The sequence below is a fragment of the Lineus longissimus genome, chromosome 18 (genome assembly GCF_910592395.1).
Source record: "Lineus longissimus chromosome 18, tnLinLong1.2, whole genome shotgun sequence".
NCBI lineage: Eukaryota > Metazoa > Nemertea > Pilidiophora > Heteronemertea > Lineidae > Lineus > Lineus longissimus.
The window spans coordinates 10,069,699-10,082,152 of NC_088325.1; the positions used below are offsets into that span (position 1 = coordinate 10,069,699).

At 42.8% G+C, this 12,454-nt stretch overlaps 1 protein-coding gene across 2 annotated transcripts; it reads right to left on the bottom strand.

Annotated features, from left to right (window-relative positions):
- Nucleotides 1-653: 653 nt before the first annotated feature.
- On the bottom strand, nucleotides 654-9,715 carry LOC135502045 (uncharacterized). 2 transcript variants are annotated; one of them, XM_064794526.1, is made up of 8 exons: nucleotides 9,302-9,715; nucleotides 7,779-8,081; nucleotides 6,786-6,964; nucleotides 6,111-6,366; nucleotides 5,383-5,508; nucleotides 4,131-4,202; nucleotides 3,314-3,469; nucleotides 654-1,869 (listed from the first exon to the last, which is right to left on the bottom strand). In XM_064794526.1, exons 1-8 carry the CDS (start codon nucleotides 9,366-9,368, stop codon nucleotides 1,445-1,447), a joined length of 1,584 nt encoding a protein of 527 aa, XP_064650596.1. In that variant the 5' UTR covers nucleotides 9,369-9,715; the 3' UTR covers nucleotides 654-1,444. The 2 variants fall into 2 exon arrangements, with proteins under 2 accessions (XP_064650596.1, XP_064650597.1); XM_064794527.1 differs by lacking the exon at nucleotides 4,131-4,202 and having other exon boundaries at nucleotides 9,302-9,711.
- Between the last annotated feature and the right edge of the window lie 2,739 nt (nucleotides 9,716-12,454).

Genomic DNA, 12,454 nt, shown 5'->3' on the forward strand with positions numbered 1-12,454 from the left:
AGTTCGCTAAATCACCGATTGGTGGCACGTTTCGTTTCTATTTGAGCTAGAAGGTTCTAAACTTGTGAGGACATATATCGAGGGACCCTCTATTCTACCCCAAACATTTGTTCCGCTCGGACTTAAAATATGGCGGCCATCTTGAAAATGAAACAAAGTCGGATTGCAACCAAATTTCATGTGATTGTATATCTATGTACTCTCTACAACGTCCCTGATTTTCAGTCAAATCCATTGACCAATATGGCCGCCAGGCGGCCATCTTGAAAATTAAACAAAGTCCGAAACTAATGATTGGATTGCAACCAAACTTTATGTTATTATGTATCTAAATCAAATGCTATAGTTAGATGGTACCGGTTATTTTCTTTTGTGCCATTGAGCCATGAAGAATAATATTGTTCAATGGAATCAAAACTGGTGAAACTAGCCATAAACTGTTTTCCCCATATCCAATGCAAATGACATGCATCACATGGTGAGTTGAGCACATGGTCCCTGGACCATTTCATTTAGCCTTTTTCGGGGGTATGTTTTTCCTCACTTTTCAGCCAAATTAGTGACATTTTCAGCTCTTTACTGTTTATTTTGTCAGTCATGTAGTTAAATGACAACCTGATCTCAGCTGGAACCAAATGAAGACAACTCATATAGATAGATAGCATTCAATTTTATTGCCAAAAGTGCGTCTACATGTATGAAAATAATAACCAAGGAAAAACGCCTATGAAAAACAGATAACCCCCATCTACATACAAATTGCAATGGCCACACCTATTATGTCTGAATTTGAGTGCACTTCCAGGTGACGTCGTGTAATGTCAAATAATACAGGTTTCCCTTGTGCAGTGATATCTACCATCCGTTTACTAAGTTCTATGAATTGATATATATGACTGTAGACTAGTCGTGTCCTCATTTTTTTTTGGGCTCTGGAAAGCCAACTACTGGTCTGATTTAAGTACAGTTTTAACCCTTTAGATCCTGGAACATTTTTATGTGCTTGCCGTATTTCCCGGGAGCGTTTCAGCAAATTTCAACCCAAAAGACCCCCCAAAGCACCCCGGTTCAAGTCGGCCACTAAATGTCTATACATCAATAGATCCCTAGCCGGCTGAAAAATGGCCTTAGTTTCATGCTTAAATAAAGATGGTGATGGTGTCGCTCGAGAATCGGTATGTACTGACGGGCAGTTAGCGGCCGGTCAGGGATATATAGACGAAAGTCAGTGGCTAGATATTGGCCGGTTGGGATCTAAAGGGTTAATTGATCTGGGTTATGAAACAAAACTATATTTTAGGAAACAGGGTTGTCAGTTCACCTGCTCTGGGAGCATCCAGAATTTGTAAAGGCTACAGCCTTGATCAATTCTTTGTAGCATTTATAAGCTTTATTGGACTCCACCTAATTAAACTAAAAAAGATATCTCATCTTTAGAAATGTTCTACACAGGAACGGACGGATCATTGTTGCTAACGCTTCCAATGTCGCCAACAGAGGGTGCCTCACCCCCAACATGCACTCCCTCGTCCTCTGATATTGAATCTTTTTTCTGATTGACCTCCGCCAAGGAGGACTGCTGCGGTTCGAATTCCTTCGAACCAAACTCTGTCCTTTCGGTTGGGGGTGTGGTGCCGGATTTCGCAGTCGTCTGGGAACTATCGCCTTGGTTACTCATGTTCATTTCCTGTCCAGTTTCGGGCATTAAAACGTTAGTTGAGTGGACCGATGGTGTACCCTCACGGGCCACGGCGTAGCCTTTCTTGTTTTTTACCCGATAGTGGACTTGCCAAATGACGAGGACAATGATTAGGACAGAGATGATGGTGAGAATAATTGTTCCCACCGTCAGGCTGGAGTCCAGGCGATCTGAAAAAACGAATTTGTATTTGAATAAAGAGGTGTGCAGGGTTCAGGTGTTGACCGTCAGTTGTGTCACACTGTTTTTCAACGTTACAGGACCCTTGTCATGGTGAAAATTGCTCCACTGACTTTTGTCAGCTTGTCATATAGCTATTCGAGTGGTGCCTGTCCTTCCATCCATCCATCCATCCACCCATCCATCGATCCATCCGTCCGTCTGTCCGTCCATCCACCAACCATCCGTCCACCCATCCATCCACCCATCCATCCACCTATCCATACACCCATCCATCCATCCACCCATCCATCCATCCACCCACCCATCCATCCATCCATCCAGCCAAGGAAATGCCGCTGACAGAAATTTAGGCGCAATATATTGGCTATATTTCTGCCGAAAAAATGTGGTAAGTTTTGATTTATCCCGCTGTTGTCTCACAGGTTCACAGTATTTCGAATGATTTTAAAGGCTGTCTACAAAACTTTAAGCCGTTTGAACATTACACATGTCTTTGTTATTCTTACGATGGCCTATAATAACTTTCATAATAGACTTCTGTGATTTCTCTAACTTCTTATATTCTGCATATTGCCCAAATAAAGTATCATCTAGAGAAAACAAAATATCCCAGAACCCTGAAAACTGCATGCCCTATCTTGCTGAAAACACTTTGGGCCACAGCTTCCTAAAAAGTGATATTTTCTCTGACAATACGTGAATTTGTTCTCAAAATACCTCTGGCCATGCAAGATCTTATTACAAAGGAAAAGGCTTTTCTTTTGTTTGCATCTGAAATGAGCAGATGCCAGTGATTTACTACTCGTAACTGGGTCAAGCCTGAGGGTCATTCCAATGCCAAGAATGCGAAAATGAGTTCGATGGGATGTATTCTGAAAGCCTTTCTGGTAAACATATCTGACCTACTGTTCCCTCAAGCATGTTGGGAGATCTAACATTTGTGCAAGGTTTTGTGCTGTAGTCAAATTCTCAGCGCTTGAATTGCCGAAAGTTACATAAAATAGTTATATTGTCAAATTCTGTTGATTTTGATGTCATGGGTAATGAAAAACGTCACTGCTGACATCATGACGAAAGTATATAATGTTGACACCGTCGGTCAACCATTTTGTTTCATCCCACCACCAGGAGGTGCTGATTTGGAAAGAAATAGTCAGCTTTACCTGTAGATTTCATTCATCGTTTTGTTGCCAGTAGAGCTTCTTGCAATATCGCAGTCTGCAGACGAGGTTTATTGTCGAGGTTGGTTGGTCCACAGCACTGCGATATTTTAAAGATAGGCTCCCACCCAAAATCGAAATATTTACAAAGTAGGGCAGAATTTGCCTGAGGTGAAAACAATGTCAGGTGAGGACTTAAGCGACGATCATCTGACCAGAGGGTGTACAGGGAGCATATTGACTGCAGCATTATCGTCACTGTGATGCTTACCTGTGCAGTTGACTGACTCGCAGTTCTTCATGATGTAGCTGATGTAGCCGCGGCTTGCCTGAGTGACCGCTACCCCTATTAGGGCCAGGAGAACGATCAGTGCTACAATGCCGACTGTAATCAGAATGCAGAGGAAACCTCGCTGGCCATTGGGAGCTGTGAAAGGTGAAGAAGTAAAAATATTAAAGTATGATGTGATCACGTAATTGTGTTTTTTCCAGCTTTCCCATATACAGAAGCTTTGCCCAAATAGTGCTTTTTCCAATTTCCTTAGCACAGATTCCTTGCCCAAAAACAGTGTTTTCCCACTTTCATTTACAAATCCTTGCCCAAATAGTGCTTTGCCCACTTTCCTTTGCACAGATTCCTTGCCAAAAATAGTGCTTTTACAGTCACAAAATCCTTGCCCAAATAGTGTTTTTCCTGCTTTCCTATGCACAGATTCCTTGCTCAAAAATAGTGCTTTTCCAAACTTTCCCGTGTACAGAATCCTTGCTCAAATAGTTTTATCCCCTGCACAAAATCCTTGTTTTTAATACTGCTTTTTCTGCTTTACCATTTATGGAACCCTTACCAAAATGATGCTTTTCCCAACTTCCCATGCACAGAATCCCTTGCCTGAGGGTTAGGGGGTGGGGGTTAACAGGAGCAGCTACCGACCAAACCAGTTAACCTTTGACCCCTGACATTGGAAACAGGGAAGTTGATAAGAGAGGATGCGAACTCTTAATCTCTTGATTTTGAAGCTGGCAACCAAGCCACTACACCACCGTAATCCCCTATTCTGTGCAAGCTGTAGAAGACAAGTTCAACTCACGAGGAGATTGATGGGATATGAGTAGAGGCAACCTCAAGTCATAGCCACCATCTTGGCAGAGAGTTCTGAAATCTTTAGAGAGTTGACTGCCTGAGTGGTGCTGTGGTGACACTGATGTTTATCTGTATCACCTGATGGTGTGTACCACCTCTCCCATGCGTGCGACAGCCTCAGCAAGCCCATGACCCACACAGGCAACAAAGGTCATGGCCCACATAGGCAACAAAGGCCATTACCCACACAGGCAACAAAGGTCATGACCCACACAGGCAACAAAGGTCATGACCCACATAGGCAACAAAGGACATTACCCACACAGGCAACAAAGGTCATGACCCACATAGGCAACAAAGACCATTACCCACACAGGCAACAAAGGTCATGACCCACATAGGCAACAAAGGCCATTTCCCACACAGGCAACAAAGGTCATGACCCACATAGGCAACAAAGGCCATTACCCACACAGGCAACAAAGGTCATGACCCTCATAGGCAACAAAGGCCATGACCCTCACAGCCAACAAAGGTCATGACACACATAGGCAACAAAGGTCATGACCCACACAGGCAACAAAGGTCATGACACACATAGGCAACAAAGGCCATTACCCACACAGGCAACAAAGGTCATGACCCACATAGGCAAAAAAGGCCATGACCCACACAGGCAGCAAAGGCCATTACCAACATAGGCAACAAAGGTCATTACCCACACAGGCAACAATAGACTCTTTCACCAGTCTCCTCCATTCACACATTACAGAGACTGGTACTTAATAATAATAATGATATTGAGTTCTCATGTAGCACTTTTCCATGTGTGCCTGATCAAAGCGCTTTTGGGATATCATATTGACGTCATTTCACTTGTCATGGCTTCAGCTTCTGGTGTCCGATCACTTGTTTTTCACAGAGATGGGTAACCTCGAGAATGTGAATGATCAGGAATACCAGAGTGCTCAGTATGGACAGTGTACCCACTGAATGCACTGAAAATATTTGGCCCGCCTCTGGTAAATCAATAAAGCTGTGCGGCAGATAGGGCAACAAAGCCCATGACCCACACGGGCAACAAAGCCCATGACCCACACGAGCAACGAAGACCCACACAAGCAACAAAGCTCATGATCCACATAGGTTACGAAGCCCATGAGACATATGGGCAACAAAACCCATGACCCACATTCATGTAGGCAATGCCTGAGCCTAAGTCGAAAAGCAGAGGAAGAAAATGACGACTCTGACTGTACCTTGTTCTGTGACCTGCCTCCTCCAGGTGTAGATTGCATAGATGATGATGATGATGCAGACCAGGTCAACTACTGCTACTATGATGAAGCATATCACGAGAGGCTGGACAGGACATTCTGGATTTCCTGAAATCGTGGACTTTGAATTTAATAGCCGAAATGTTCTCAAGGGGCCACAAACCTTTCAATTTTGCCTGTTGTGTTCCCTCTGAATATCCCTAGCCCTCACTTTCACCCACTAAATCTCATTGCTGCAAGATCAAATGCAGCAACGCCTTTGCATTACAGATCTTGTGGCTCGTGGCAAAAACAAGTGGTTAGGAATAAACTGTTGTTGAAGACGGACTGATCTTATTTTATGGCACTGCACGTTTCAGTAAAAACCTCTAATACATGTACATATAATAATAATAATAATAATAATAATAATAATAATAATAATAATAATGAGTCTTTTATATAGCATAATTCCGTGACACTATAGTTCTCGCTCAAAGCGCTTTGGGATATCATATTATTACCCCAGTCTCCACAGAAATCAATCAGGGGTTTCAAGGAGCAACCAGAAGGCGCTCACTTGAACTCGACCAGTAGGGGAACCAAGCAGTGACTCGGCCGGGAGTCGAACCCACTTAGTGTTTGTTCAAGACATAAATACAAGGGAGAAGAACCCAGAGCAACACTCTTTTATGATGTCACTTGTTTCCAAAGAGAGGTAAAAAACCTACCATCCTGGCAGCACACTTTGAAAATTGGCTCTTCCCCAGTTCCTATTTCGTCGTCGACATAAAGGGAATATAGTCCATATCGGTTCCACGGACACTGGAACGTTTCGTTGAAAATTGTTGTAATGTTTTCGAATCGATATGTTACTTTGTCTGTTCCAGTGTAGCATCCGGTTGGTGTCCGGTTTGGCTGAACAAATGTTATCTTCTTTCCCCTATTTTGGGCGATGGATAACGAACTGTCTTTTGTTTGCTGGAACTGAATTTAAAGAATTGTTTTTAAGAGTTGTTAGCCAGAACATTCCATGCTGATAGGTTAATCTGGTTTCTTTTTCCCCTTCTCCGTGAAGTGGTACCTTGTTTATAATTACTGGTGGTCCAGGAAAACAGAAATGCAATTGTACACAATGCCGTAGTGCAGTTATTATGCTTACAAATTTGCTGAAACTTAGTATTTGCTGTCTTTGTATCTGTCTTCACAACAGGAACTTAGGACGTATTTACGCAACTGGATATTTTCAAATTCAAGTAAAAATTTAAAGTTTTTAACTGACGACGTAGGCCTTTAACATCCCTGGAGCACTGCGGGATGCTGTTGCGCATTGTGCAGTGTTAACTGTGAAAGTGCTATAGAAAAATGCCAAACTTTTACTTTTGATGGTTTGTCATCGTACCCACCTTCCACCTCCACTGAAACTCTCTCTTTTTCCCCGGAGAGGTACACCCGCAGTCAAGCTCCACTCCGATAGGTTCCCTCTGTTTCTGATCGGTAATCGTCAGGAGGGCGCCTTTCTTGCACGTCCTGATGACCTCTGAGGAACTCCCACCAGTGACATAGCTGCAGTTATTACAGGGTGCTGAAGTAAGAGACGGAGATCATATGAGTCGTAGTCCCACCTATCATAAAACCCCGTGTTTTTTCAAGACCCGTGTCTTCGCCGTGTGTCAAAAAACCCGGGGCGCACTTACACCTATCAGTGGTGTTAGATAATGGTTAATAGCCCCGGCGACAGGTGCGCTGTAGGTAGGGAGCTCTCCTGTGTTTATCTTCCCATTGGAGGGGAATTTCGCATGCGCAATACCGAGGCAACTACACCGCGCCATCTGTCGCCGGATCTTAGAACTTGCAATTGCCGTGTCTATTCAGATTCCACCTATCAAAAAACCCGTGTTGAACACGGGTCTAAATTAGCCCCCGATTAGACACGGGGATTTGACACACGGGTCTATTTAGACACGGCAATTCATAGGTGTAAGGGCAAAAGACACGGGGATTTGATAGGTGGAAGTACGACTATTGTTTGGCTGAATTAAAGCTAACTGGTCGCTTACTGCCAGCAATGCCTCCTATTGAAAGCTGATTCTCTAATGCCAGGCGTTTGGTGAGAAGGCAGTTTGTACCTTATATCTAACTAGCTAGCGGCTAACCAAGCGGTCGCATCGCAAAGAGGTTACCAGCGGGCCTCGAACCTTCGACCTTCCGTTCACGAGGCAGACGCCTTAACCACTAGGCCATCGAGATCGGTATATATGCAATTCGAAAATTTACTTATTCAAACACAAATTAAAAATTTTTAAAGACCACTGTCGATCTTTAAAGTGACACTTAACAAGTAAGAACCTGAAATCTATGTAAAACAAATTTGAAAGGTAAAAACGAAAAACACGTACTCTTGACCGATAGGTAATATTGCAGTCCCCCGGACTGACACGTGCAATTGTACTTCCCAGGGTCATTCGGTTCGACAACAAATCTCAACGTATAGACGTTCGCCTCGAGGCTGACGTTAAACTTTTTGATATACTTGGACACGACGATGTCATCCTCTGACATCACTTCGCTGCCGCGCTTCCAGTGAAGTGTATCCGTCGACGTTTTTGACGAGACGTCGCATTTTAGTTCGGCGATTTCTCCGACTGCGTAATTGGGTGTCAGGGTGCCACCCGGTAGGAGCTTTGGGGGGCATAGTGCGTCTGTAAAAAAAGTGTAAAAAAGTAACCTGGCTGTGGGAGGGAACGGGATAATGAGATTGGGGCCATCATGAGTCATTTAGGCCAATGGCTGTTGTCACAGCATTTCTGCCCGGATTGATATAAAGGGGGGGGGGGGTTACCCAAAAAATGTATTTTTTAATTACTAACCTAATCAGGCCCCCTCCCCCCTCCGCACACACACACCCGATATGTTTGCACATGAAATTATCGAGGGACATGGGCCTGGTTTTGCTATGATGGGCCATGGTTAAGGGCAATGTATTACAATGATTTTCTTTTTCATCTCAACAAGCTGGCCGAGGAGAAAAAATGCATTGCGCATGTTGCATAGGATAATGCATTTTGCCATATATCGAACGGAATCAGTACAGCTGTTGTTGATACATGCAGCTGGTGCCTGGATCAGAATGATGCTATAAAATTAATCACCGGTGGTCCAAGTAAATAGAAATACAGCTACACACAATGTCGTAGTGCAGTTATTATGCAAACAAATTTGCTCAAGTATTTGTATATCTGTCTAGACAACAGCAATGTTGAAATTTACATTCAGTGCATATTTACGCAATTGGAGATTTTCCAATTCAATTACAAATTCAAATTTTCAACGAACGGCATAGGCCTTTTAAAATAAAATCCAATATATCATGTATATGAATTGGCTTTCTGAGCATCACAACCGCTGTCCACAGTACATCTTGGGCCTTTGTGTTACATGCACTATGGGCAGTATAAGCCAGTGGGCTGTGTAAATGTAGGCCTTTAAAAACTGCCGGGTATTTAGGCCTTTATAAGACCAGAATAGATAAACTACAGCTAAATAGATAAGAAAATTCCATTAGAATATTTGATGTGCTCAGTGCATCAGGATAGCTATATTGTGCATGTTTTAGCTTATTCTGCACTCCATGCAAAAAAGATCCGTATGCACCAAGTTTGTTTTGGTTTTGAGACAAGGTCTTTTGTTCGACCCATTGTTAGGGCCTATTTTTAGACCAACATATTTGTTTGCTGGCCAATAGAAAGCCTCATTTGGGCATGTACGAAGTTGTCTATGGCTGGTTACAGTAGCGGTTTGGAAGTCCATAAGAGTCCTCCACCTTTTTGGGTGTGGTCTCTCTTGGCTCCCCGTCAGTCATGTCATGTATCAATTGGCAGTCGGAAATTCCTAATCAAATTTGTATCATGTGTTGACTTACCTGAATGCAGAAGCAGTTGGAACACCATATAACACACACTGAAAACCAATCCTAATGCTTTCTCCATATTTTAAATCTGTCAATTCTAGATCCTTCCTTGATCGTATCCTCACGGCATCTCTGCATTAGTGTTTTGCCTTACATTGATAAAATCTGCTGGTATCCAATAACGCAGAGCTATTCTGGTTCAATCATAGTTCCAGTTGAATGTCACATTGCGTGGTGTGCCATGTCTAAAACCACTTGCTATAATGGTATTGTAAGCTTGTATGAATGAAAACCATAATGGATGTGACCCAGATCTGATCATGCGTGCCTCAACAGTTGTCCCATGAGTGGTCATTTGTATCTGTTATGCATTGATCCCCCTTGTAAAAGGACAGTATAACGTAGTTTAGGACAAACGTGCATAACACCTTCACTATTGGGACGCCTTGAAGCATTGTACACCTCTATTTTGGACACATCAAACGAAGTCAATCATATACAGTCAATCATTTACAGTGGACACCTCTCTATTAAGGACAACCTCTCTATTAAGGACAGCACTTGTCAGTCCTGAGAGTGTCCTTAATAGAGCGGTTCTACTGTATACACCTTTCCAGAAATGGGGCGCTGAGTGTCCGAAATAGTGATGTCATAAGGGGAAACTAGTCCTTATGGTGGAGGGACAAAGGAGATAGTCATGGTTGACCAACACACTTGAATGCCTTCAATGACGGACAAGGGGGAAAAAGTTAGTTCCAATGCAAGCCACCAATTTCGGGAAGCATGTATACCCTTGCTTTTGGGACAAACATGCATGGCACCTACTTTTGGGAGAAGCATTGAAGACCTCTACTTTGGACACATCACACTAATGGACCACCTTTAGGAGGACACCTTAGATGTTTAAGATGTCTCTAGAGTGAGAAACTACCATTTGAGACAGACACTGAAAACAACTTCGACATGAGGACACACGTTTCTTTTTGCAAGAGTCGTCTTTATTCATTCTTGTTCTTGGTATTTGGAATGAGCATGGAAGACATCTCTCTCCTTAGGACACCTAACTTTTAGGACCACTCTGAAAGAAATCCCTGACTTGACCTCTGTGATTTAAGGAGCATTTAAGAGTCACCTCTAACTTGAGGACACCTTGCCATTGATGACATACATTGAAGCAACGTTGGCACTAACATTGATGGCATATAGTCTCAGCTTCTTGGACATCGTATATCTCTGGTTTGAAGACGCTCGACTGTTGTGGTCATCTCCTGCATTGACCTATCATGTTCTGGGACACTTCCATGTTTGCAGCTTATTTTCTCTGTAAGCAAAATATGCATTAAAATGGTTGCCAATCAATGCTATATGCATTCCACTGATGCAAATGCATATGCAATGCTTTTTTTAAGCCTTTTGCAATTAACTCTGCCACACAGGTACATGTTCACGTCTGAATTAAAATGCTATGGCCGACAGCAAAGGTAATTTATGCTCGCCTTATAGATTTTTGCCGAGAGGGATTCAACATGCTTTTCCCAGTTATTGACTGGGGTCGTTGTCATAAAAGGTCACCATGGTTGCCTCATGCAGGTCAATTAAAGAGATCCAGTCGTGGCACAAAATCTTTATTTAGACTAGTAGACATAGTGGTTGAGTCACTCTAGAAGCTACTTGGTGATAACAAATGACGGACCTAACCAAAATTGCTTACATTTTCACATTGCTACAATGAAAGACCTAATACTGAAACCACATGTCTGTTGACTGTGCTTTAAGAGCGACTGGCATCATGCCTAGTCTATCTTAAAACACAGTCAACAGACACCACTATACCCCCTCACACTCAGAAACCACAAACGTCCACCCCTGCCTGCTGCCTTAATACTTCTGGGTGAAATTGTGGAAAATGGCCGATTCCTTATTGGTGCCATTTTCGGGGCTCTAGCGTTTTCAGTTTTTGACAGATCCTGTTCATTTTTCGTATGTATGTATATGACCCTAAAATCGAGGTCGAGTTCGATTTTGGGTGCGGTGTGATTCTTAGTTTGCCAACTAGGTGGCTTTTTCTAAAATCTTAAAACTGGTCTAGCTCCCATATCCTTTGAGCTAAGATGCTTATATTTCTACTGTAGGTGCAGACACTACAAGTACATCATATATAATACCGAATTTGAAAACATCCCCCCCCCCCCCGTGCCAAGCGGGCACAGTGCCCTTGGCACTATTTTTTGTAATTAGTATTGTCTCGAAAAACTTGAAAAATACTGACAGTTAATAAAACACATAATATATCAAATAGTAATACTGCAGTTATACATTTGCTGTTGTTTTTTTATAGTGCAAGTTAAGGCTCAAAAAAATGTTCTTCATTTCTTATTGAATACATGTGTTGGTAGAGCACTTTTTTCAATATCTATTTTAATTTTAATTGCTTTGCTCTTGGCAGGAATTCAAGAGTCTGGCAAGATTCGATTGGCAATTCTAGTCATTTGTCCAAGAGTCTATGAATCTATGAATATGGTATAGACATCTCAATATGATTAAAAAAATCGAGGTTGAAAGTTAGCCACAGGTAATTTCCATGTTGTGTAAATTGACCCATGCATATCAGTTGAGCGCTAGGCCCTTGGGCCTCTTATTAGTTAAGGCGAAGCTAGTTATGGAGCCATGGTTGGTCTGGTACTTCCAGGGGTAAGTACTTGTGCTGTTCCCAGGGCCATGAGATCTGATCCGTCTTGCTCCAGATTGCTGCTGATCAAGGCCGATGTTTCGGCAGGCAAGTCGTGCCTGAGTGCCCCATCACAATATACTGGATCCACTCACCAATAAGATCCCAAGCCCGACAACACCCGATTTCTACTCCCGCCTCGAAGGGTCGAGCTCAAACAACTGGACATAAAAGTAGGCCTTTCGCAGCCATAAAAGGGGTGGGATATCTTGTGTTTGTTTCTTCCAATTGGTCTTTAATTGCAACATGAAAAGTTCCGCTGTAGAGTCATGACTATTCATGACGATTACGTTGTAAACCCTTGAATAGATATCCCACCCCTTGTATGGCAGCGAAAGGCCTACTATTGTGTTCAGCTGTTTAGACTCTACCCATTGAGGCGGTGGTAAAAAAATTGGGTATTGTCAGGCTTGGGATCTTATTTGTAAGCGGATCAA